Source organism: Eucalyptus grandis, chromosome 11, assembly GCF_016545825.1.
Source record: "Eucalyptus grandis isolate ANBG69807.140 chromosome 11, ASM1654582v1, whole genome shotgun sequence".
In the NCBI taxonomy this organism is placed as follows: Eukaryota; Viridiplantae; Streptophyta; class Magnoliopsida; order Myrtales; family Myrtaceae; genus Eucalyptus; species Eucalyptus grandis.
In genome coordinates, this window is record NC_052622.1 from 26,088,941 (window position 1) to 26,110,886 (window position 21,946).

The 21,946-nt window shown below is 38.9% G+C and overlaps 3 protein-coding genes across 9 annotated transcripts; 2 read left to right on the forward strand and 1 right to left on the reverse strand.

Moving 5' to 3' along the window:
* Window positions 1-1,521: 1,521 nt before the first annotated feature.
* LOC104425571 (disease resistance protein RPV1-like) lies at window positions 1,522-11,556 on the reverse strand. Of its 6 annotated transcripts, none has more exons than XM_039304705.1 (7): window positions 11,365-11,556; window positions 10,355-10,919; window positions 7,753-8,860; window positions 7,370-7,639; window positions 5,807-7,282; window positions 3,795-3,929; window positions 1,522-2,211 (listed from the first exon to the last, which is right to left on the reverse strand). In XM_039304705.1, the coding sequence occupies exons 2-7, from the start codon at window positions 10,846-10,848 to the stop codon at window positions 1,933-1,935; spliced, it is 3,762 nt and encodes a 1,253-aa protein (XP_039160639.1). In that variant the 5' UTR covers window positions 10,849-10,919; window positions 11,365-11,556; the 3' UTR covers window positions 1,522-1,932. The 6 variants fall into 6 exon arrangements, 5 of the variants coding, with proteins under 5 accessions (XP_039160639.1, XP_039160637.1, XP_039160638.1 ...); XM_039304703.1 differs by having other exon boundaries at window positions 1,522-2,214; XM_039304704.1 differs by having other exon boundaries at window positions 1,522-2,214; window positions 10,355-10,931.
* A 3,523-nt stretch (window positions 11,557-15,079) lies between these two features.
* LOC120290035 lies at window positions 15,080-16,959 on the forward strand. 2 transcript variants are annotated; one of them, XM_039305714.1, is made up of 3 exons: window positions 15,080-15,563; window positions 15,757-16,085; window positions 16,184-16,959. In XM_039305714.1, the coding sequence occupies exons 2-3, from the start codon at window positions 15,762-15,764 to the stop codon at window positions 16,811-16,813; spliced, it is 954 nt and encodes a 317-aa protein (XP_039161648.1). In that variant the 5' UTR covers window positions 15,080-15,563; window positions 15,757-15,761; the 3' UTR covers window positions 16,814-16,959. The 2 variants fall into 2 exon arrangements, with proteins under 2 accessions (XP_039161648.1, XP_039161647.1); XM_039305713.1 differs by lacking the exon at window positions 15,080-15,563 and having other exon boundaries at window positions 15,605-16,085.
* Window positions 16,960-17,054: 95 nt separating this feature from the next.
* Window positions 17,055-18,421, forward strand: LOC120289343 (putative nuclease HARBI1). Its single transcript, XM_039304108.1, has 3 exons — window positions 17,055-17,560; window positions 17,645-17,876; window positions 17,961-18,421. Exons 1-3 carry the CDS (start codon window positions 17,147-17,149, stop codon window positions 18,419-18,421), a joined length of 1,107 nt encoding a protein of 368 aa, XP_039160042.1. The 5' UTR covers window positions 17,055-17,146.
* The last annotated feature ends 3,525 nt before the right edge of the window (window positions 18,422-21,946 follow it).

Genomic DNA, 21,946 nt, shown 5'->3' on the forward strand with positions numbered 1-21,946 from the left:
AAATGATCATTCATCAGCTCACTCATTTGTTTGATTAATTGAGAACCGAGTTCATATGGCTTGAATACTTGTCATGTTATACACTTCGCATGTGATCATTAGATGAATGACTTAGGTGCAATGTAGGATAATTTTTAGCCTTTGGGATGCCGCATAGAACTTGACTTAGGGACTTCGTGACTTTAGTCACCATTTGTGAGCATAAAAAAATGTCTTGCTTTTGATTGTTTTGATACGTGATGATTGTTTCTTTCATTTGTATGCATCTAGTCATCCAGATTTCTTAGATTAAGTTTAGATTAGGGCCCCAAAGATGGACCTTTGCGTGAAGATGGTGGAGGTCGATGTCCACTCCGACCGTTGTCATGTACTATTTGTTTTCCCGACATATGTCTCGGGTTCCATGCATTGTATAAAACCCGACGAGTTGCGGGTTTCCTTTCTTTCCCAATTGTTTTCTTTTTTATATTTTTAGAATTACATGATTAAGTTTAACTGCTTTTCTTGATTATTTACTTCATGCCTTGCAATTTCATTTTCATTGTTTGTTTTCCTTTCATTTCTTAGGAATAAAATAAAATGAAAGTAATCCACGATGTATGATCATTTAATATAGAATTGACGATCCTGAAAATATAAAAAGAAATGCATGAACATGTTAGAAAAAACACAACATACTATTAGGTACCGAAAGGGCGCTAATAACAATATTAACGTAACCCAAGTCCCCGAACCTAGATATCTAGTTACGTAGGAATCGAGGGAACACTCCCAACCCTCGATTGGGTTTCTAGCCGACCCCCAAAATGAGGCTAGTGGCAACTGCTATCTATTTTTTAGGTTGTTAAATACCTAGATCGTATAAATAAATCCGTTGTCGCGCGGGATACGAGCTTGGGAGAGCTCGCGATCTCGTGAGGAAACTCTCGTGATCAAAGTATCCCTAAACCTGACCTTTCCCACCTTGGACATTTCGAGGGCGGCGAGATCGAGTTGCGACAATGGTCACCGGCAAAAATCCTCCAGAATACAACAAAGTCTCGGATGAGAATATTATATAGCAATTCTAGTATTTCTCCAGGGTCTCTAGGAAACAATTAAAAGAATGGCCGTAGTCTTTTTTTTTTTCAGACAGAAAACTCGAAAAAGATGAAAATGATCACTCTCATTTTTCCGAAAAATAACGAGCATATATATAAAATAGTCTTGCAACTTTTCGTGAAAATTGTCAAAAAATGAACAAACACATCCTTTAGAAAAATTGTTCGGATAAACAAATGCGACTCTTCGGAAGAAGTTGAAAATCGAACAATTGCAACCCTTCGGGAAAAGTTGCAAACCGAATAAGTAATTTTCAAAAGTTGTCTTGAAAAGACAAACAAAATTCGGAATTATAATTTTTAATTAATTTTTTTAAATAAATAAAATTTCGAATTTTCATTTTATATTTCATTTCTGAAAATTCTCAAAATAAAAAGCAACATTTGAATTGATTAAAAATTAATAACATAAAAAATAAAATAAAATAAATAACAAAGGGATTAGTGCTAATAAAACCGCTAAGTGCGCCAAATAATAGCGCACCCACACGCGGGTATGGTGGGGTCTAGCCCCACCCAATCATTCCTTTAAGTTCAAAAAGGAAATCTCACACTTTTAAATTGACCCACTCCCTCTCACTTTTCCTATGTGGGTCAAGGAAAAAACACTCAATTTGTTTTGACAAACAAACCTCCAACATGGATTTCATGTTGCATACGTTGCGAATGGTGGCCAAGCGTTTGGTCTCTTCCTTGATCCGAACCTGGTGGGAGAGGATGCAGTCATAGACCACCTTCTTCCTATCCATCTCCTCCTTGACCCTAAAAGTGGACAGAGCAAACCTCGACATCTCCTATTCCTCCCTCGAGAGCGACAAGTTGCTGCTAAAGCTCAAGCTCCCCAACGAGTTCTACAAGACCAACTGCTGCCCGCCGTCGAGTTCTGCAAGACCAGTCGTTGCCTGTCGCAGCTATCGTTGTCACCGCTGCCACAGCTACCACAGCGGCAGATGCCACCACTGCCCCGCCGTCGCCGCCGCAGCCGCAGCTGCAGCTGCCGCTGCTGTAGCTGTTGCGGCCACCGCTGCCGCTGCTGCAGCTGCTGCGGCCACCGCTGCCGCTGCCACTGCCGTTGCTGCCGCCACCGCTCCAGCTGCCGCCGCAACTGCTGCTGCTGCCACCGCAGCAAAAATAGATAGCACATTAGATCGTCCCAAATACAATATTAAAGAAACCATATATTTATTGGATATTCTGGAGATTCTATGTGAATAAATCAATTTAAGTAAAGATGACACCTTTGTTTTGACTCCCCAGTCCAAAAGATGGATTCATAATAATTTGAAATTGACTTTTCAGAAAATTTTGGAGGGGCAACGTGCATGATAATCAAGCCAAATTCCCAATTTTTTAAAGCATTTTTCCCAAGTAGGGAACCGCAAAATTGAGCATTAAGCATAGTTGTTGATTAACCCTCCGTGTCCTTTTTCTGTTTTGTTTTGGATAATCCTATCTCTTATTTTGCTGAGACTAGTAAGATCGCAACAACTTCCTGTGTTTGTGCATATACTCATTGACATCACTCCCAAACTTCAGACCTATTATATCCACAAGAGAAAACACCTCAAATGAGTTAACATACCGCCATCGAACGAAAACAAAATACAAGAAAGGGGATTAAGCTTGATGTAGTGCCTTGTAAAACCTTTGTTCAAGCAGACAACGTTGCCGTCAGCCTCATAGAGCTCTTGCGTGAGGACTCGACGTCATCGCGCTCGAACAAAGAGGAAACTTGGGGATTTGACAAAGGACACTCAAATGAAGAATAGAAGGATGGATGAACAAGAAGCAGACTTCACGAAAAAGAGGTACACCATGGAGGCATGGACGAGAAAGACCAATGAAGAGGTGAGGAGAACTTGAGAAGGACGCTCCACAAATTAGGAGAAGTGAAGAAAACAAGAGAAGAAAACTCAGCTAGGAGAGGTAAAAAAAAAGGGAGAAGAAAACTCAATTAGGGCTTGGAAATTTGGGACAAACCTTAAACGGAGACATTTTTGCTCACAAACCTTTTCTTTTAAGCTCTACACCACGTAGAGAGTGAAATGAAAAAAAAAAAAAAAAAAAAGCAAGCGCCGTCAGCATTTTCTGTTAGGTAAATTAAACGGAGTTAACAAAAGGAATCGGTTGCACCAACTTGACAAATTTCAGTACTCAATTGCACTTTCTCAACCAGTTCTTGAACTTATGATGCACCTACCCCTTTAATATTCTAATGGTGCTCTTACCCTTTTAACGTTTTACCTTCACTGTAAATATCGCAACTCGTGGAAATCATCTTCATAATGACTAGTACTAAGTAAGAAATGGGCAAAAAAGTGGAATATATTATGTAGAAAATATACCAAGTAAAACCATTCGTTTCATATAAAACCAGAAAACATTTTAAAAAATAGGATCTAACCTATTCTTTTTATATATCTCCTACGATATGAAGTTTTTCCAACCAGTTGTGATAAAAACTGAAACTTCTCTCTGATCTTCAAGCAACTGAAACCCTGGTGACCTCTGATAAACCAAGTATTTAAACCTTAGTACGGTCCCACTGATAAACCAAGCATATTCCACCATCTTCGCTGCCAGGAGGAATACTAATAACACAAGTATTTAAACTTCAGTACAGTCCACAACGAATGCAACCAAACCGAGTGTTCAAACTTCAGACATATAGCTAGTCTACCGACGTGAATTTACCTCAAATGGAGACGGGAGTTCATTCATCTCTCCCGGTATGCGCATTTGCAGTTGTGCACTGCTCTCTGCATTTGAAACCATCAATTGGTGCCCAACCAATGGGTCTGCTAATGCAGCTGGTACAATCTCTTCCTCCTGCAAAAACTAGAGACATTAACAAACCCAGGGCATTGTATATCACCATTTTTGTGGCCTCACTAGAGGAAGGACACCTAATTACCACATGTTGGCCCTACTCCAATTAGATTTGACAAATTGACCAGACCAATTTTAAGACTGACAAACAAATGCATTTTATGCAGGTTCTTGTTTTATTGCCCGAAAGGCTCAAAGCAAGAAATCTGGCAACATGAAAGAAGAAAAACGAATACCGTCATCCCTAAGACACCATCTAATGCTGAAAACATGCTTTTCTTACCCATAACACAAATGGTGCTGTACTAGTAAAAGCTTTGGCATCTCATACCAGATTGTCCTTGAAAATCGGCACTCCAAAAATAGATAGCACTTTGAATCGTCAAATCATGTAGGCCAGTTCAAGCTCTAAATTGAAAATATCCCAAATACAATATTAAAGAAATCATACATTCTTTGGATATTCTGGAGATTCTAAGTGAACAAATAGCACATCAAGTAAAGATGACACCTTTATTTTGACTCCACAGGCCAAAAGATGGATTCATAATAATTTGAAATTGAGTTTCAAGAAATTTTTATGGGCGTTATGCATGATATTCAAGCCAAATCCCCAATCCTTTTAGCATGTTTCCGAAGCAGAGAACCGCGAAATTGAGCATTAAATATAGTTGCTCCCACCTTAATCAACCGAAACAAAAGCATGCGAACAATCTGTGTCCTTTTTTTGTTTTGTTTTGGACGATCCTATCTCTTATTTTGCTAAGATTAGTAGATCGCAACAACATCCTGCGTTTGGGCATATACCCATTGACATCATTCCCAAACTTCAGACCTATTCAATCCACAAGAGAAAACAACTCAAATGAGTTCCTATACGTCCTTCGAAATGAAAGCAGAGTACAAGAAAGGAGATTAAGCTCGATGTAGTGACTTATAACACCCTCATTCACGCCGCCCGGCTTTGGACAAAGAGGACCTGACGTCGCCGTCGGCCACATCGAGCTCTTGCGCAAGGACTCGACGTCATTGCGCTCGAACAAAGATGAAATTTGGGGATTCAGCGAAGAAGAAAAAGGACACTCAGATGAACAAGAGGAGGATCGATGAATGAGAAGCGGACTCCATGAACAAGAAGTACACTATGGGCGAGAAAGACTGATGAAGAAGTGAGGAGAACTTGAGAAGAATACTCAGTCAGGGCTTGGAAATTTGGGGCAAACCTTAAAAGGGCAGAAGTCTTTGCACACAAACATTTTGATTGAAGGCTTGAAGCTCTATGCCACGTAGGAGTGTGAAAAGAATAAACAACATTCTTCATTAGTCAAATTATAAGAAGTTAACAAAAAGACTCCATTATACTAAATTAACAAGTTTTATGATTCAATTGTAATTTTTGTAAGTTTTAGGACTTCTAATGTATTTATCTCTTTAATGTTCTATCTACACTATAAATGTTGCAGATCATTAAAGTCATTGTCATAATGATTGGTACTAAGGAAGAAATGGAGAAAAAGAAAGTGCAGTATATTACGTAGAAAAAATGCTAAGTAAAACCAATTGTTTCTTATAAATTGAGAGAATTTTAAATAATAGGCTATAAGCTATAATATATATATCTCCTATAAAATGAAGTTTTTCCAAATATTTGTGATAAAATCTGAACCTCTTACTGCAACTATGTAACTTTCTCGTATACAGAAAAAAAAGGAAAAGCCAAAAAAACGCAGAGAGAGAAAACATCACATGCGTCTACTGGTTTTTAAAGTAAGTGAGACCGAGACTTATTGTATGATTGTTTCTTTTTTTATTTTCCACAATTATTATAAATCTCCTTATAGTTGAATTTATGTTTCTGAATGGTTTTGCTGACTCACCTTATATTGCTTGAAATCTTGGACGGAGCCTTCGAATCCTTGCTTAAACCCAAGTAATTTCGGGCAACTGGCAATCCTTAAGTAGCAATCATTTGGCAATTCAGTGGTTGATACATCAATCGGACTTTCCAACAATGGGCAGTCACGAAGGTATAAGAGCTTCAAAAACTCCAACTTGTTGAGGCCCTCGACAATTCGTAGCTCAGGGTTGGACTCTATGCACAAGCACTCGAGGTTCTTTAATTCTGACAAACCACCAAGACTTTGCAAATGATAACCAGAAACTGTCAAGTCTTGCAACGATTCTGACATACCAACAACTTGAATACCGAGTATCTTATCGCAAAACTGTATGCAGAGTCTCCACAACTTATTGAAGACTCTCGATGCAAGGACTAGTGAAGATTCATGGGAAGATTCCCAATGTCTGTCAACATACACGAACCTTCTGAAGGACTTCCAATTACATATATCCAATGTGTGCAACGATTCCAGCACCCCAGCGATGTGGATCTCATCTAATTTTGGGCAGTCGTCCACAGTGACCTTTTCTAGCTTCGTCATGCTGGATAGCATGAATCTCTCGAGGGGTCCACAGTCAAGAATACGAAGCTTCATTAAATTTGGAAGCTGAAGCCCATCGAGTATTATCTCTTGCATTTGAGAGCAAATGAGCCTTAATTTTGACAAATTCTCTAAGTGGGAGGAGAGAAACGTGATTGAATTGAAATTATCAAGGGTTAGCTCTAATAGAGAAGAGGGAAGTTGCTTGAGGGGTTGTAAGTTCAATCCACACAAACGGAGTTTGTCAAGCCGAGTAAGAGAAGCCAACTCAGTGGGAGCAGGGACATGGAGGAGACACAAGCTTAATTTTTTTAGTTTGGATAACCCCCTGATCCACTCTAAATCACCAGTATAAGTTCTATCTTGTCCGTCAATTTTGGAGCCGTCACTTAGTTTCAACCTAACCAAATTAGTCAAGTTTGAGAGGTCCGGCAACTCTCGGATTTCATCAAACCCTTTTAACTCCAGTATTTGAAGCCGCAGAAGCAAGCCAATTTCATAAGGGAGTTGACTTTTCAAATTTCCTTCAACCTGAAGCGCTTTCAAATTCTCAAACTTTCCGATGGCACCCAGTAACTCCATTGGACGTGCAATTGAAAGCTGCAACTCCCGTAATGATTTCCACTTAAATATGAAATCCGGTAATTCCTTCATTACACGACAATATTGTAAAGAGAAGTGCTCTAGATTCCGTAGGTCCCCCATTTTTTCAGGCAAACCTTCAAGGCGATTGCAAAGATCAAACTTTAAATCTTTCAGATACTTTAACTTCCCAATAGAGCCATCAATCTTCGTTAAGCCGTCGCAAGCCAAAAAAGTCAGCCTCTCTAATTTTGAGCATTCATATAGGTCTGGTGTTCTGGTTATGCCATGACAATTAGCAAGACTAAGAACTTTCAATTTTATTGCCCCCTGTAAAAAGTGAATGCATTATCCAATGGAAGAGCAGTTCAAACGTTCATTTTAAGGACAAAGAAAGGAAATAAACATATGACGCACCTTTATAAACTGAAATAATTTCTGATCGTCTATACTGGGAACGCTTGAAAATTCAAGGACAACCACATTCTTTAAGCACATATTGGTCAGCTTACACTCTGAAAACGAAGAATCACTCAAATAAATCCATTTTAGTTCAGGAAAACAATCCATTAGATCGCCATCAAAGGTTCCATCATCTAATCTAAGGAACCTTAGTTCTTTAAACCTTCCAATCTCTTCACTTTTGATACTTGTGTGAGTTACTTCCATCGCTTGAACTTTCTTCATCTACAAACGAGAACAAGAAAGGAGTAGCATTCAGCATTCCATTTTATTGAGGAAAAGTATTAAAACCAAGAAGCAAAAAGAGAATCTATTAGTTCTCTCATGAAGTGTCCCACCTCCTCTATCTTCATTGTAATGAGGACTTCATCTCGAATCCATAACCTACTACGCCCTCCAGGAATTGTTTGATTTTCTTGACGAACAATTTCCCTTCCAAGATCTCTAAGTTGATCGTGCATCAAAAACTCATTGTCATTTCCAATCTTTATCAAGGACTTGTTTTTGAGGACCTCAATTCCACGGAATGGGGAAAAACCACAATCTATCCACATATAAATTGGGTTTGTCATTGTCTCACCAATGAAAAAGCATGCAATATCCAAAAAAATTTGTTGCTGCCTAAGAGTCAATGCATTATAGCTAATCCTCAACTTTTCGAAAACACCCTCTGGAGGTGCTTTGCGTAAATCATCCAATGTTTCTTTCCATAGGTCTTGTGTTTCATGGTTTAGAAGTGAACCAATTACTGCAATAGTCAAAGGAAGGCTTCCGGTAGCAGATACAATTTCCTTTGAAATATCATCACGATCATATGGAGGAGAGTCCTTGTTAAATGCATGTCTGCTGAAGAGCTGAAGCGCATGATCACTACTCATCACCTTCATTTCATAAGGTAATATATCGTACTCTGGTTTAGCGATTTGCAACACATCCTCGTTTCTAGTAGTAATCAGTACTCTAGACCCTGAACACAAAGTACCTTTTCCAACTAAGTTCTCCACTTGTTCACTTTTATCAACATCATCCAGTACAATGAAGACCTTCTTAAGGCGAAGTGTTTCTTCGATCCTCTTCATTCCATAGTCAGTTGCATCAATGCTTCCTGTTCCTGTGGCATTTCCTATTTCAGATAATAACTTCTTTTGCAATTCAACCAAGCCATCAGTTCTTGATGATTTTTCTCGAACATCTTCAAGAAAGCAACAACACTTTCCAAAGTGGGTAGAAAGTTGATTGAACAAGACCTTGGCGAGAGTTGTCTTACCGATACCCCCCATGCCATGAATTTGAATGAGCCGTCCACCTCCAGAGCTTACGTCTAACAATTTTTTTACTGCTACCACTTGATCATTGATTCCAATTAAATGTTCAGTCACAGACTTTTGCTTTGTCTTCAACTTCTTCACAACCTCTTCAACGACCAACTTAATGAGTTCCCCTTGGCTGTCATGAAGGAAAACCATTTCAATAGGGAAAAGTTGCAGGGAATTAAAAAAAAAAAAAATCTAAATTTCATACGTGATACAATTCCATCAAACTTCGACAAAATCTTCTTTTTATTTTGTTCGTTTTCTAGCAGTTGATGTTATTCAATTGCATCTGCTTAATTGTACAATAATTCGATAACTAATAGGATATCAACAATCAATACATTTCTTCTCAAATTTTGTACTGAATGTAAGGTTTTCTTAGTTATCACTTATGATAACTTAACATTTGTAATTCGATGTGTTGTGCAAACCTTATGTGTACTCGATCTTGTAAAATTCCAAAATAACACCAAGCATGCATAAAACAAACATTTTGACAAGAATGATGGAATTGACCGTCAAGAATTTCAGACTTGATTTTTCTAGCTAATTCTATGTTACCATAAAAAATATGAATCTACATCACTTTCAAAGGCACTTTTCATTCACATTGCTAGGTGCCACGAGTTGCATTGTGTCATGACGAAAATTGACGATCCCAACATGTGATTAGCAATCCTCAAATTATGTTAATCTTCTTTGTGCAAGATGAATGTACAACTATTTATGCATCGCGAATTAGCATTTTATCAGTTATATTCATGTGACAACCTTAGAAGTGAGACATTATATGTTCAGGAGAAGAAATGTCTGATGTAGTAATTGAAAGATCAAATTATTAGATAGGAACGTGCATGGTATCCATTTATTCCACTTTGTCACCCATAGTTTCACATTTTATTTTACACGCATACCATTTAGTATTACTAGTGGAAGTCCCACCTCAAATGTTGTGATATATCTATATTACTAAGTTTTGAGCAGTAGTTCTAGAAGCATTAGAATTTTACTAAGAGTTGCTTACTAAATGACAGAGGTGAAAAAGGAAACAAAATTCATACAGACCATCAAAGAAAGGAAAAAATGAGTGTTCGTTTCTATTTTTATTTCTTCATTAAAAATAGACATATGATAGCGCTTCTAGTGAAATCAAGAACACTAACAATTTTAGTAGCTCTAGCATGATTCTTATGTTTTTGGATTCTCTTCTCCTACATTTAGTATGTTCCTTCTTTCTATGAATTATTTACTTATTTTTTGCAACCAGGAAAAAGAAATTAGGGAAAATAAGGATCTTAGAATGCAGCAAGCTCACCTATCGCCTATCTTCCCATCCCTTTATTGCGTCAACCTCCGTCAAAGCCTTTCTCCAAGAATCTACTTCTTCGATGCTCAAGTTATTCTTTCCCTAATAGAATGAACTTCCATTTCTATTTTTAGTTCTTCATTAAAATTAGACATATGATAGCGCTTCTAGTGAAATCAAGAACACTAACAATTGTAATAGCTCTAGCATGAATTTTATGTTTTTGAAATATCTCCTCCTACCCGCATCTAATATATTCCTTCGTTCTAAGAATTATTTACTTAGTTTTTGCAAACAAGAAAAAATATTAGGGAAGCTCACCCATTGTATTTCTTGGCTTCCCACCCCTTTATTGCACCAACCTCCTTCAAAGCCTCTCTCCAAGAATCTACTTGTTCAATGCTCAACTTCTTCTCACACTCCAAATTGAGAATAGCAGCCTCATACAATGGGGTTTTCAGCTTGACATCATCAGGTTCCACGTCAAAGAAAATATGTAGGATCTCTTTATTCCCATTCGACTTAGAGGTGTTATCCACAATTTGCCTGAGCTCACGAAGACACCAGTGGCTCGAAGTGTAGGTTCGAGAGAAGATGGGGATATAGATCCTTGAGTCGTCAATCGCTCTCTGGAGTGCTCCATCAATTTTTTCACCAACACGGAGCTCTTCATCATCTCGAAAGACGTAGATACCAGCATCAATCAAGCTATGGTAGAGGAAGTCGGTAAATCCATGACGAGTGTCAGGTCCCCTGAAGCTCAAAAACACTTGATACACGCTTCCTGATGATGTTCCTGCCTCTGAGATCCCCATTTTAAACTTTAGCTGTAGTAGCTCTCTCCCTCTCTCCGTCGTGGGTGAACAAGGTAGGCCTTCGCCCTTGGCTGATTGAAGGTCTCAACCACAAACATATCGCGCAAATATATCATGAGTGAGGTTACCAATGATCAGAGAAAAGCATAAAAAATACTATCGCAGACTATAATTTAAATTCAGTTACAGAATAACAAAAAAGAAGCAAATATGCAAATGACCGTATTATATTCAAACTCCCAATGATCCATATCATTTGTAAGTCAAATTTTTGGAAAGGTTGAGATTACCCTGCGATATTCTCATAAATCCACTTGTCTATTCTTGTTAAGAAGCTGATCAGGGAGACTTTGGTCCAATTATACAGGAAGGAACGCAACAAAAATACAAATTGGTATATCAGTCCCGACGACCAGATCCGTCCTCGATCGTGGACACCGCACTCATTCTGAGCAAGGTTTTCATGAAACCGAACTCTTCAAGGCAGATCCAGAACAAGTCAGAAGAGAATCGTACCGTGTTCATGGTCACTGCTGCCGGGAAAGGGCTTCGTGAAGATGAATATCGATGGCTCCTGGTCCTGGCTAGTCGATTTCTCGGAGGGGTCAGTTGCCGGAGTCGCTCAGGACGACAGGGGGACGTTGATCGCTGGGTTTGCGAAGAACTAGCCCTCAAAGAAGTGTTTGTTGGTGGCTGTGCGAGGAAAGGAAGCTCGAAGACTTTTAAGTCTTCCAAGCGATCTGAGAGTGCCTTCCAGCTGTATGTACGGGCATGGGCCCGCCGGTGTTTCATTTTAGATAATTGAATTTTCTCAAATTGTTTCTTGTCGAGAACAAAAAGTATTTGCGGCAAAATAATAGTTGCTAAGGAAAAAAAAAATGTCTAGGACACGGAATTGATCTTAAAGTACTATTCCTACAGCACCTAACCAAATCCACCTACGTTAGGAGAGATAATTATCAAATGAGTAATAAACTTTATTGTACAAATATTAATTAAGTACTATTTTTTTTTTAATTTTGCTAATATAACTTTAAACTTGTGTACAAAAAATTCTAAACTATGCCTACTACTGCGATATATTTATTTTAAATTTTTTATGACATCAAAAATTCCAAATTTATATTTATTTAACACATTATATTTATCCCAAAAATTTTTCTTATGACACTTAAAATTTTGAACTTGTATATATGTAACAGATTTACCTCAAAAATATGGTGTTGCAAAAAAAAAACTTTAGGATTTTTTATGCCAGGAAAAAAAAAGATTTGAGGTAAATGTGTCACCCTATGACACATATTTTAGAAATTATTTGTAAAATTTCTATGCATAGAGTAGCTTGCTTGATGTGTCAACCGTTATCCGGCACAGTACTTCGATGCGAACCTGAGAAGGACAATAATGCACTCGAAAAGGGTAAAAAGGAAACACCAAGGAAACCCTCGCATGTGCATACTTTATGGCAGCGAAGCAAAGCAATAGTCAACAAAAAGTTGAAGGGAGGCATGAAGTTTCTAAAAAATGCCAAACAATTTTCTAGAAACTGGGTCGTAAGGTGCCCTTGCTTTTCCTAAAATAAATAAATAAAAATAAAAACCAACCTGCCTTTTGAGGCAAGCACAAAAAATTCTCTATGGAGGCTTGTTCCATTTTCAATTCTAACCATTTGAAAGGGCATCCGGAAAACACAAACATAATTCAAGGAGGTGGCTTAGGCTCTGTTTGTTTGGGTGCGTTTCTGTTCCTTTTTTGTTCTTTTGTTCCCAGGAACAAAAAAGAAACAGAAATAAGAAACATAAAATTTGTGTTTCTTATTTCTGAAACACATTTGAGGAACAAAAAAAGAACAAAATCTTGTTCCTTTTCTATTTCTTGCTCCCTTCGAACACCGCCTCTCTCCTCCTGCAACGAGCGTCTCCTCCTGCGACGAGCGACGAGCGTTTCCTCCTGCGAGCAGAGAAGTCCATCGTCTTCTCCGGCGCCGACAACGGCCTCTGTCTCGAGAGCATCCGCCTTCTCCACCGTCATCCTCTCCGGCGCCAACAAACCCATCAAGCTCCTTCACCAGTAAACCTCGGTCACCCTCCTCCTTCACCGATTGTCTTCACTTGGCGAGCCACCCCTCGCAGATCCGGGCGATGGCTGGTCGGAGCTCGAGTGTGAGGGCTCGCTCGAGCCAGTGCTTGCCCAGATCTGCGAGACGCTTGCTCGAGCGAGTCTCACAGATCTGGGCGAGCGTTGCTCGCCCAGATCTGCGGCAACAGCTCGTCTGCTCGCTCGAGATGTGTACCAACAGGCTTACGCTCGCCCAGATGAGCAGCTTGCTCACTGCTGCTCACGCTTGAGCGAGCAAAGCAGCGAGCGTCTGCTCGCTGGCTGCTGCTCACGCTCGAGCGAGCAGAGCAAGCGAGCATACCGATTCTTCATCTTCAGAGGCACGATGCGGTTGGTTGCGCTCTAGAGCCTCATAGAGCTCCAAACGTTTTTGAAGCTACTGCACTTGATTTCTGAATTCCTCCATCTCGATGTCTCATTGATCTCTCACCGTAGCTGAGGTTTCCCAAACGGCCTTTGTACGACGAGGAGCCATTGAACCAAAGCTCGATACCCGATTTGAAACTACTGTCCAACTTCCAAGGTTACATCTTTTCTGGGATCGAGTGGAATTCTGTGATGTGTCTCTTTAAATCTTCTTTTGCCTTGGACAGGTGAGGCTAGCATCGCTTGCTGCTGCTCACGCTCAAGCGAGCAGAGCAGCGAGCGTCTGCTCGCTTGCTTCTCTGCTCGAGCCAGCAGAGCAGCGAGCCCTGCTCTGCTCACTCAAGCGCTCGCAGCAGCGAGCAGAGAAGTTATTGTTGCCAAGCGAGCGTCTGCTCGCTGCTGCTACACTTTTCATTGTGTGTGGACCGTCAATTGACAACATCAGGCATGATGAAATAGCCTTTTATCAGTGTCAGAGTTCTATACATTATTGTTTCTTTAATGTCAATCTCTATGACATCATGTAGATCTATGGATTTGTGGCTGAATATATCAAAGTGATGTGAATCGATGTCCAAGTTATTGTTATTTCTTTTTCTGCCTTTGTGTTAAAGCTTCTCAATTCGTGTTTTGTCCTGTATTGCTTGGATTTGGTCTAATATTAGTATTTTATGTGTGTCTCTATGAACCCTTGCTGCTCAGCCACATTTTGATCCAATCGGAAGTCAAGGAAGAAAAAGAAAAAATGGGTGTTAAAGTGAAAAGACAAAAGGAAGAAGATGACGCCCAAGAAGAGAACGTGTAGAGGGGTAGACTAAAGGGGAGGAGAAAAATAAAAGTAAAAGAAAAGAAAGAACAGGAAAAAAAAAAAAAAAAGAGAGAAGAGAGTGGCTCGATTCTCTCCCTCGCTCTGTTTTGTGCTGGTGTTTTCTGTGTTGCTTCTTCTCCCCTCTCCCCGAGGGTAGGTCGCGACAACTGGCTAGTGAAAACTTTGTGCCCTAACATGTCATTTTTCATATGTGACCGCATAGCTGTTGATGTAATGTAAAAATAATTAGTCAAATAACCAAATTTTATATTTCGTTTCAATTATGGCTCTCAAACTTCTCTGGACTTGAAAAGTAATCATGTAATCAGCCAAAAATTGCATATCATCTTCAAGAAATGACCGCTTACGGCTTGCAATATGGGTTAAGACGTAAAGAAAATGAAGAAATGCAGATAAAAATCTTAATATTACAAGATAAAATACCATATACACTATTTATTAGCAACAAATCAACATCTTTCTTTCGTGAGTTGGTCACACTGCATCAGCTTTTGATACTTAAATTAAATTTCTTATAAAGTGATGTTAGTATCAAAGCACCATATCTTTCTTTTCTTTATTCTTGGAGTTACAAACGGGGCCTATAGTGCCCCCTTCTTTATCTCCCGGTTTCAAGAGGCTCTTTTTCACTTCTCTACTATGTTTGATATGCTTGATACGAATGTTCTTACTACATTGTTGTTAAATTTGCACCATATCATTACCCACAATCCTGCAAAATGTATTGTTGCCCATCAAAACTAAACCACTATTAACTTTATCATATATGTGGAACCAATCTCTATGTGGATACATTTGGTATGAACATGCTATTTGCAGCATTGTTCATCTATAGACAAAAATCCTTAGCTAAATGCTAAATTATCCTTCCATATCGAAATGTGTTGTATGGGGCGATCACATGATTAACATGTCATTTTTCATATGCGACCGCATAGCTGTCGACTTGTTCATTTAGTGCATTCTTTGTGAATCTATCAGAACAACATTGTTCGACTTTTTTTGGTAGGAATGTTGGGGATTATACATTATGCGAGATCCTTGGTATCTTATGGCTATAATGCTTCGATTTTTTCTCTTTAAGTTATGGATTTGCAGAGAATGGAGGGCGTTGTTTAGTTGTTGGGATATTGCTTATTGTCTTGAATTTTTCTTTACTTAAGGTACATCCTCACTCTATCTCAATTGGTTGACTCATTCTCAGGTGAACGATACTGGCGTTGGTGGATCCATTATCGACGCTGATGCTTTGAGAACTTCGCTGGATCCATCCAAAGTTCCGCCTTGCCAGTGCCAATCCACAAAGACATATTCTTTTTCCCTTGCTCTGTCCGGAATTTGCCAGTCCCTGCTACATAAATCACAATTTGCTGAATTTGGAAACAATCATCCGCACGCTAAGGTTGGCCTCTCGGCTTCTTTTTCCATTGTCTTAATCTTAGAGATCTTATAATTTAGTTGGACCGTTCACAAAATAGGATAGGGTATACGGATCCATATAGGTTACCATGCTAATTTTGTGTATGGCGTGTAGTTCTTACGGTTTTATGTTAATGATTTAATTCATAACTCATGTGATGCTCAACCGGTCGAAGATTCAATGGCATCCGAGAGACACTCATTCAATGCAAAGTGGACGGAGTCTGTAACCAATATACTTATCGGTTTATTGGTGGATGAGGCCAAAAAGGGAAACCGCACATCTTCCACTTTCAACAAAGCGGGGTGGAGGAATGTACAGTCTGAACTCAATAGACAGACAGGATTCCAATTTACCATGGTTCAGCTAAGGAACAAGGTAAACAAATTGAAAAAACAGTATGGCAGTTTTCACAAACTCATTTCTCAGTCCGGATTTGGTTGGGATAATGTCAACAAAAGAATTGTTGTCGACGATCCAAGTATATGGGAATCTCATATCAAGGTATTTCTTAACTTTGTGGTCATTTTGATATCATTACAAATGTCAATTTTAAAATGTATGATTATATTGCTGAAATATCATTATTGTAAAAATTGTAGGATAATGTCGAGTGGGCAAGATTCAGGAAGAATGGATTTCCTCAGTATCCTGAGCTTTGTATTGTTTTTGGTGGTACATATGCTACTAGGGATCATGCCGTAGGATGTGCTCAAGAAGACAATCTGTCGGATGATGATGACAATGGTAATGACAATGTATGTGGTGACAATAGTGGTGGCGATGCAGATGGTGTCAATGCAGGTGGTGACTATGATGGTAGCAATGCAAATGATTTCTTTAGATACCAGAGTGATAACAGACTTTTTACAACAGACGATACTGGAACTTCAGCTCGTGGGAAGCACAAATTGGATAGAACTCCAAATAGTAAGCGGAGAAGAAAGAGTAACCAATCCAGTTTTGCTGAAACTTGTAGAGCCATACAATATTTTCTAAAAGTTAAGTCATCAAGTCCATCTGGTGATGGCTCTGCGAGCTCAGCGACTTCACAACCACCTGTAGACCCTTTCTCCGTATCTACTATGGTCCAGATTCTAAACAATATGCCCGAGATAGAGCAAGATGTTTACAATAAAGCAGTGGAACGAGTATGCGTCAGTCGTGAATGGAGGGAGGCTTTCATTACAGGCATACCTGCAAGGAGGATTGGCATTCTTCAATTTCTTTAGTAGATATTTGGAAATATATGATGAATTGCATGGAGTTTCATTAGACTGTATAACGTATATTATCTATTAATCTTTAGTTTATTCAAATATGATTAGTGTTGAGACTCTTGTACTTATATGTAATGGCATATCTTATTGAGATTTTATGACTATGTTATTGATTGTTATTGGGATGTGTTTTCAAAATCTATATTGATGTTTTGGTCATTTTTGTGATTGTATAGGTACTATGGAAGGGGATCAAATAGTGTGTCTAATGAGCAAGTACAACCAGTTGAACAATTCTTGGGTGATGACATTAACATATTGGTAGCGTGGCTCTGCTTAGCTGCGATGGACACGTCCCTCCATACGAGAGAACCTATTAGGGACAGTCAATTATCAGGAGCAGAATGGATAAGGGAGATTGTTCATGGACATTCAGATAGGATATATGAAGCATTTAGGATGGAGAGACATGTTTTTCTGAATTTATGTGACTTAATGAGGGTAAGGGGTTGGTTGAAAGATAGTCGATTTGTTCAAATAGATGAACAAGTTGGGATATTTTTAAGTGTTGTTACTCACAATAACTCAAATAGAGATTTATGTGAGAGATTCCAACATTCAGGAGAAACGATCAGCAAGTATTTCAACAAAGTGTTGAAAGCAATGATCAAACTTTCAAAGGAGATCATCAAACCACCGTCCTTTGACGTCATTCCACAAGAAATTCTTATTGATCCTAGTCATAAACGCTACTTCAAGGTATGATTTTTATATTGATTTTATACCGTCAAATACATGTAGTTGATAATCTTATATGATAGTAGATTGTTAATATATTAACAGGGCTGCGTAGGTGCTATGGATGGCACCCATATAGATGTTACCGTTTCTGTGTCTCAGCAGATTCCATTTAGAGGTAGGAGTAGGAGAACAACCCAGAATGTGCTGTGTATTTGCTCTTTTGATATGAAATTTACTTTCGTGTATGCTGGATGGGAAGGATCTGCCAACGATTGTCGAGTGCTTTCAGCAGCACTCGAAAATCCGCAACTGCAATTTCCCCGACCACCACCTGGTACTTAATTTGTTTATGAAGACAATTTTATGATTATATGTTATAGTTCAATATCACAACAAATTTATATATATCATGTTATAGGGAAATTTTACGTGGTAGATTCAGGTTATGCAGCACTTCCAGGATTTTTAACTCCATTTAGAGGCGATCGGTATCATCTAAGCGAGTATAGAGGGAATGGAGGACGACCAAGGACAGCAAGAGAATTGTTCAACAAGAAGCACTCTTCACTGAGAAATGTAATTGAGAGGTCATTTGGGGCATTAAAGAATCGATTCACCATTTTGAGACAGATGCCTCCATTTACAATTCGGAAGCAAGCACTTGTTGTAATTGCTTGTTGTGCTCTCCACAATTACATTCGTGATCAAGATGCGATGGATAGAAACTTTTCCCTATATGGAGATCCGGAATATCCTTGCGGACCTACAGAATTGGAGGTTGCAGATGATACATTGCATGATGCACCTGGAATAAACATGCTTAGGACAAGGATTGCAAATAAAATGGCGAGGGATCATAATATGCTTGAAATTTCCTGACTTTGTGTTTCTGACTTTTGTAATTTTGTTTTTAAGTATTCACTTATCAAATCCAATGTGATGAAGTTAAACAATGAACTATATTACTTCATTATTGTGATGTTATGTATGAAAGGGTCTACGTAGAGATCTATGAGGTATTCTTCTTTTAGGTAGCTCTTATTGTGGGATTTTTACTTACGAAATTTTGTTCCAAGTATGCACATGACCATGTTCAAAATGTTTGTCTTCACCAACCATGAACAAAATTAAATTGATGAGCATTTCATTAGAGTGATAATGCAATACCAAGTTTACACTTTATTGAAAAAAAAAGGCACGTGACAAAAATTTGGTACAAAGTTTATTTATAAAATTTTCTTCAGAGTATGCACTTATAACCATGTTCAGAATGTTTGACTTTACTCACCATGAACAAAATTAAATTGATGAGCATTTCATGATAATGAGAATTCAAAGCCAAGTTTACACTTTATTAAAAAAAAAAAACAAATGGGAAAATTTTGGTACAAACTTAAAAAAATTTCTTCCGAGTAAGCAAATATGATTAAGTTTAGAATGTTTGTTTTCACTTAATATGAACAAAATTAAATTGATGAGCATTTCATGAGAATGATAATTCAATACCAAATTTACATTTTATTAAAAAAAAAAAAAATTGAAAAAAATTGGAACAGAAATTTTGTACATTACCAAACGTGTTTCTGTTCTTTTTTTCTATTCCAGAAACAGAAATTTTTTACAGTTACCAAACGTGTTTCTGTTCTTTTTCTATTCCAGAAACATAAATTTTATACAGTTACCAAACACGTTTTTTTGTTCAGAAATTGTTCCCCGGAACAGAAACACTTTTTTTTTTTTTTATGTTCCCTGGAACAATTTTTAAATAGAAACGCAAACAAACGCACCCTTATATTTTGCATATATCTCCGTGCGTGCATATAATTTAGGCAATAGGATTATATCATGAATCATGAAATTAATTGAATACTCTTAATTACTCAATACTTGATATCAATAGGAAACAACATACAACCTATTTTCTATATATCTCCAAGTGTGCAAAGAATTTTGATTCAAGTTTAGCTCCCTACATTTTCTAGCACAAGTTGATTTCTTTGAAAGGGATTAAAATGATGACTATATAAGTGCAAACACTTTAGAATCTTCAAAAGAGTGGAAGAAAGAATATAGTCAAGGGTTAGATCTTAAGAAGGAACAAGCTCAGCTCGTGATTATTCCCTTTAGTCGATCTACATCTCTAATTGGAGGTAAAATCTCTCATTTTCCATAAGCTTATTGAATCAACACAGAAGGAGAAAGTTAAATGAAGTGCAGGCTCTGCTGATGTCATGACGATTGTAAGTGGGGGCAATTTCGTTGTTTTCAAACTCTCGAGCAACCCTCATCGACGGTTCCACACCCTACGAATTTCTTTTTTTCTTCAGTTTTTGTCTCCTTTTATTTAGGTTTTCTCTGATTTTTTAAATAATTTATGTGGTCTTTCTTCGCCTCATTAGCACCAATGTAGAAAGAAATTACAAAGCGCCATATCCAATTTTGGAATCTACGTTAGCAAATTTGGTCATGAGTCTGTCATAAGGATTAAATTGTACCCAACAAAAAATGTTTAGGACTTGATTGCACAAATTCAAATTTGGGACTTGACTGCATATTCGGTCAAACATTATGGACTTTTTGGTGTAATTTTCATTTATAAGAACCTAAAATCAGAATCAGCATAGTGGATAGTAAATATTCTTATAAAATAATAACAAATAAGGGTTACTCAAATAAAAATTCATAGTTTGATTCACATCTGTCGCGACCTACCCTCGGGGGGAGGGAACAGGTTTAGGGGTATTGCCTAAATGATAGGCCTAAGGCCCATGATCAGGCACGAGCTCTCCCAAGCCCATATCCCGCGTGACGTTGGGATATTCTTAAGAAATTTTGCACAAAAGGAGTCGCCACTAGCCTATTGGGGTCGGCTAGAAACCAAGCGAGGCATGGGAGTATACCTCACTTCCTACGCAACCAGAGAATCTACGTTCGGGGACTTGATTACACTAATTAACCAATTAGTGCCCTCTCGTACCTAATCTTGTTCATTTTAACAAAATGATTTTTGGCAGGCAGTTTGAATTAATTTTATACTTATCCAGTGACATACGAGGTGATCATGCGGGTGCGCAATCATTAAAGTAATAATCACAACTATCAAGATCCTAATTGCCATAAAATTAAACACATGCAATCAAACACAATTAGATATTCAAATTAAACATGCAACGTAATCAAAATACGAGCACATAAAGGTCTAATTACACTAAAATGGCAATACATGGCAAGTCCTAATCAAAGCCCATCATTTTTGGATTTTCGAAATTTTTAATTTTTTAATTAATTTTTTTTAATTTTTTTAATTAATTAATTTTAAAAAAAAAATAAAAATAACTAATTTCTTATTTTTAAATATTTTTGTTATTTTCGAAATTGTTTTAATTTTTTTTTAATTAACTTTTTTAAAGATTTTTTTAAAGAAAAATAACTAATTTCTAATTTTTAAATAATAATTTTTTTGGATTTTCGAAATTGTTTTTTTTTTTTTAATATTAAAAAATTGGACCGGGCTGGACCGTCCGGTCCAACCTGACCCGGGTTCGGTCCGGTCGGCGCGGATCGGGTCCGGTCGGAGACCGGACCCGGTTCGGTCCTATTAGGAGCGGGTGGGCTCGAATCGCGGCCCAACCCAAGAGGTCCCCTCTTCTCTTTTTAAAAGAAACTAAACCTATAAGCCCAAACTTAAACAGCCCAAACCCACAAGCCCAAAACAAAACATAAGCCCATATGCAATAATAACCTAAATCCGGCCCGAATTAATTAAAAGAACATACCTGGTTTTGGGCCGAAACCCTACCCGACGGAGCTTTCGCCTGAGCCGGCCAAGACCCGGTTCGTCCCACCTCTCTCCTGCTGTGTTGCGGCGGCGAAGGGGGATGGTCGAGACACCGAGCGGCGGTTCTGTGTCGACGGTAGCGGCAAAGCGGCGGGTGGCGAAGGCGATGCGGCGGGCGGCAACGGCGTCGGCTTGGAGGACGGAGCAACGAGGCAGCAGCGGCAGGGATGGTGACGCGAGCTGGAGTGCGAATCGCGGGTCGTCCGGTCGCGGCGTCGATTGGCGAGGCCACGGGAGTAGACGGGTCGCGGCGTCGATCGACGGAACCGTGGGAGCATATGGGTCGCGGCGTCGATCGGGCGTGAAGAAGCCCAACGTCTACGGGCGTCGCGGGTCGGGCGGGTCGCGATCGTTGAAGCTTCAAACGGGGGCTCGGCGAGGGGTCCGGTGGAGGCGAGCGCCCGGAGTTGGACAGGCGGAGGAGCGGTGGCTCGGACGGCGTCAAGTTGTCGCGGGCGGAGGTGAGCGCAGTTGGTCGGGCGGCGGCAAGCAAAGGCCGCAAGTCTTCTCCGACTTCCTCTCCTTCTCCCTTGCCCCCGCTCGCGGTTTCTCCTCCCTCGTTCTTC

Bases quoted from the DNA above. Each gene is read 5' to 3' on its own strand.
- LOC104425571 (XM_039304703.1), bottom strand. From the start codon at position 10,848: ATGGGGATCTCAGAGGCAGGAACATCATCAGGAAGCGTGTATCAAGTG. The intron at 7,640-7,752 runs GTGGGACACTTC...TCTCGTTTGTAG, and splicing joins TTACAATGAAGATAGAGGAG to ATGAAGAAAGTTCAAGCGAT. The intron at 7,283-7,369 runs GTGCGTCATATG...CACTTTTTACAG, and splicing joins AATTATTTCAGTTTATAAAG to GGGGCAATAAAATTGAAAGT.
- LOC120290035 (XM_039305714.1), top strand. From the start codon at position 15,762: ATGGCATCCGAGAGACACTCATTCAATGCAAAGTGGACGGAGTCTGTA. The intron at 16,086-16,183 runs GTATTTCTTAAC...TAAAAATTGTAG, and splicing joins TATGGGAATCTCATATCAAG to GATAATGTCGAGTGGGCAAG.
- LOC120289343 (XM_039304108.1), top strand. From the start codon at position 17,147: ATGGACACGTCCCTCCATACGAGAGAACCTATTAGGGACAGTCAATTA. The intron at 17,561-17,644 runs GTATGATTTTTA...ATATATTAACAG, and splicing joins GTCATAAACGCTACTTCAAG to GGCTGCGTAGGTGCTATGGA. The intron at 17,877-17,960 runs GTACTTAATTTG...ATCATGTTATAG, and splicing joins ATTTCCCCGACCACCACCTG to GGAAATTTTACGTGGTAGAT.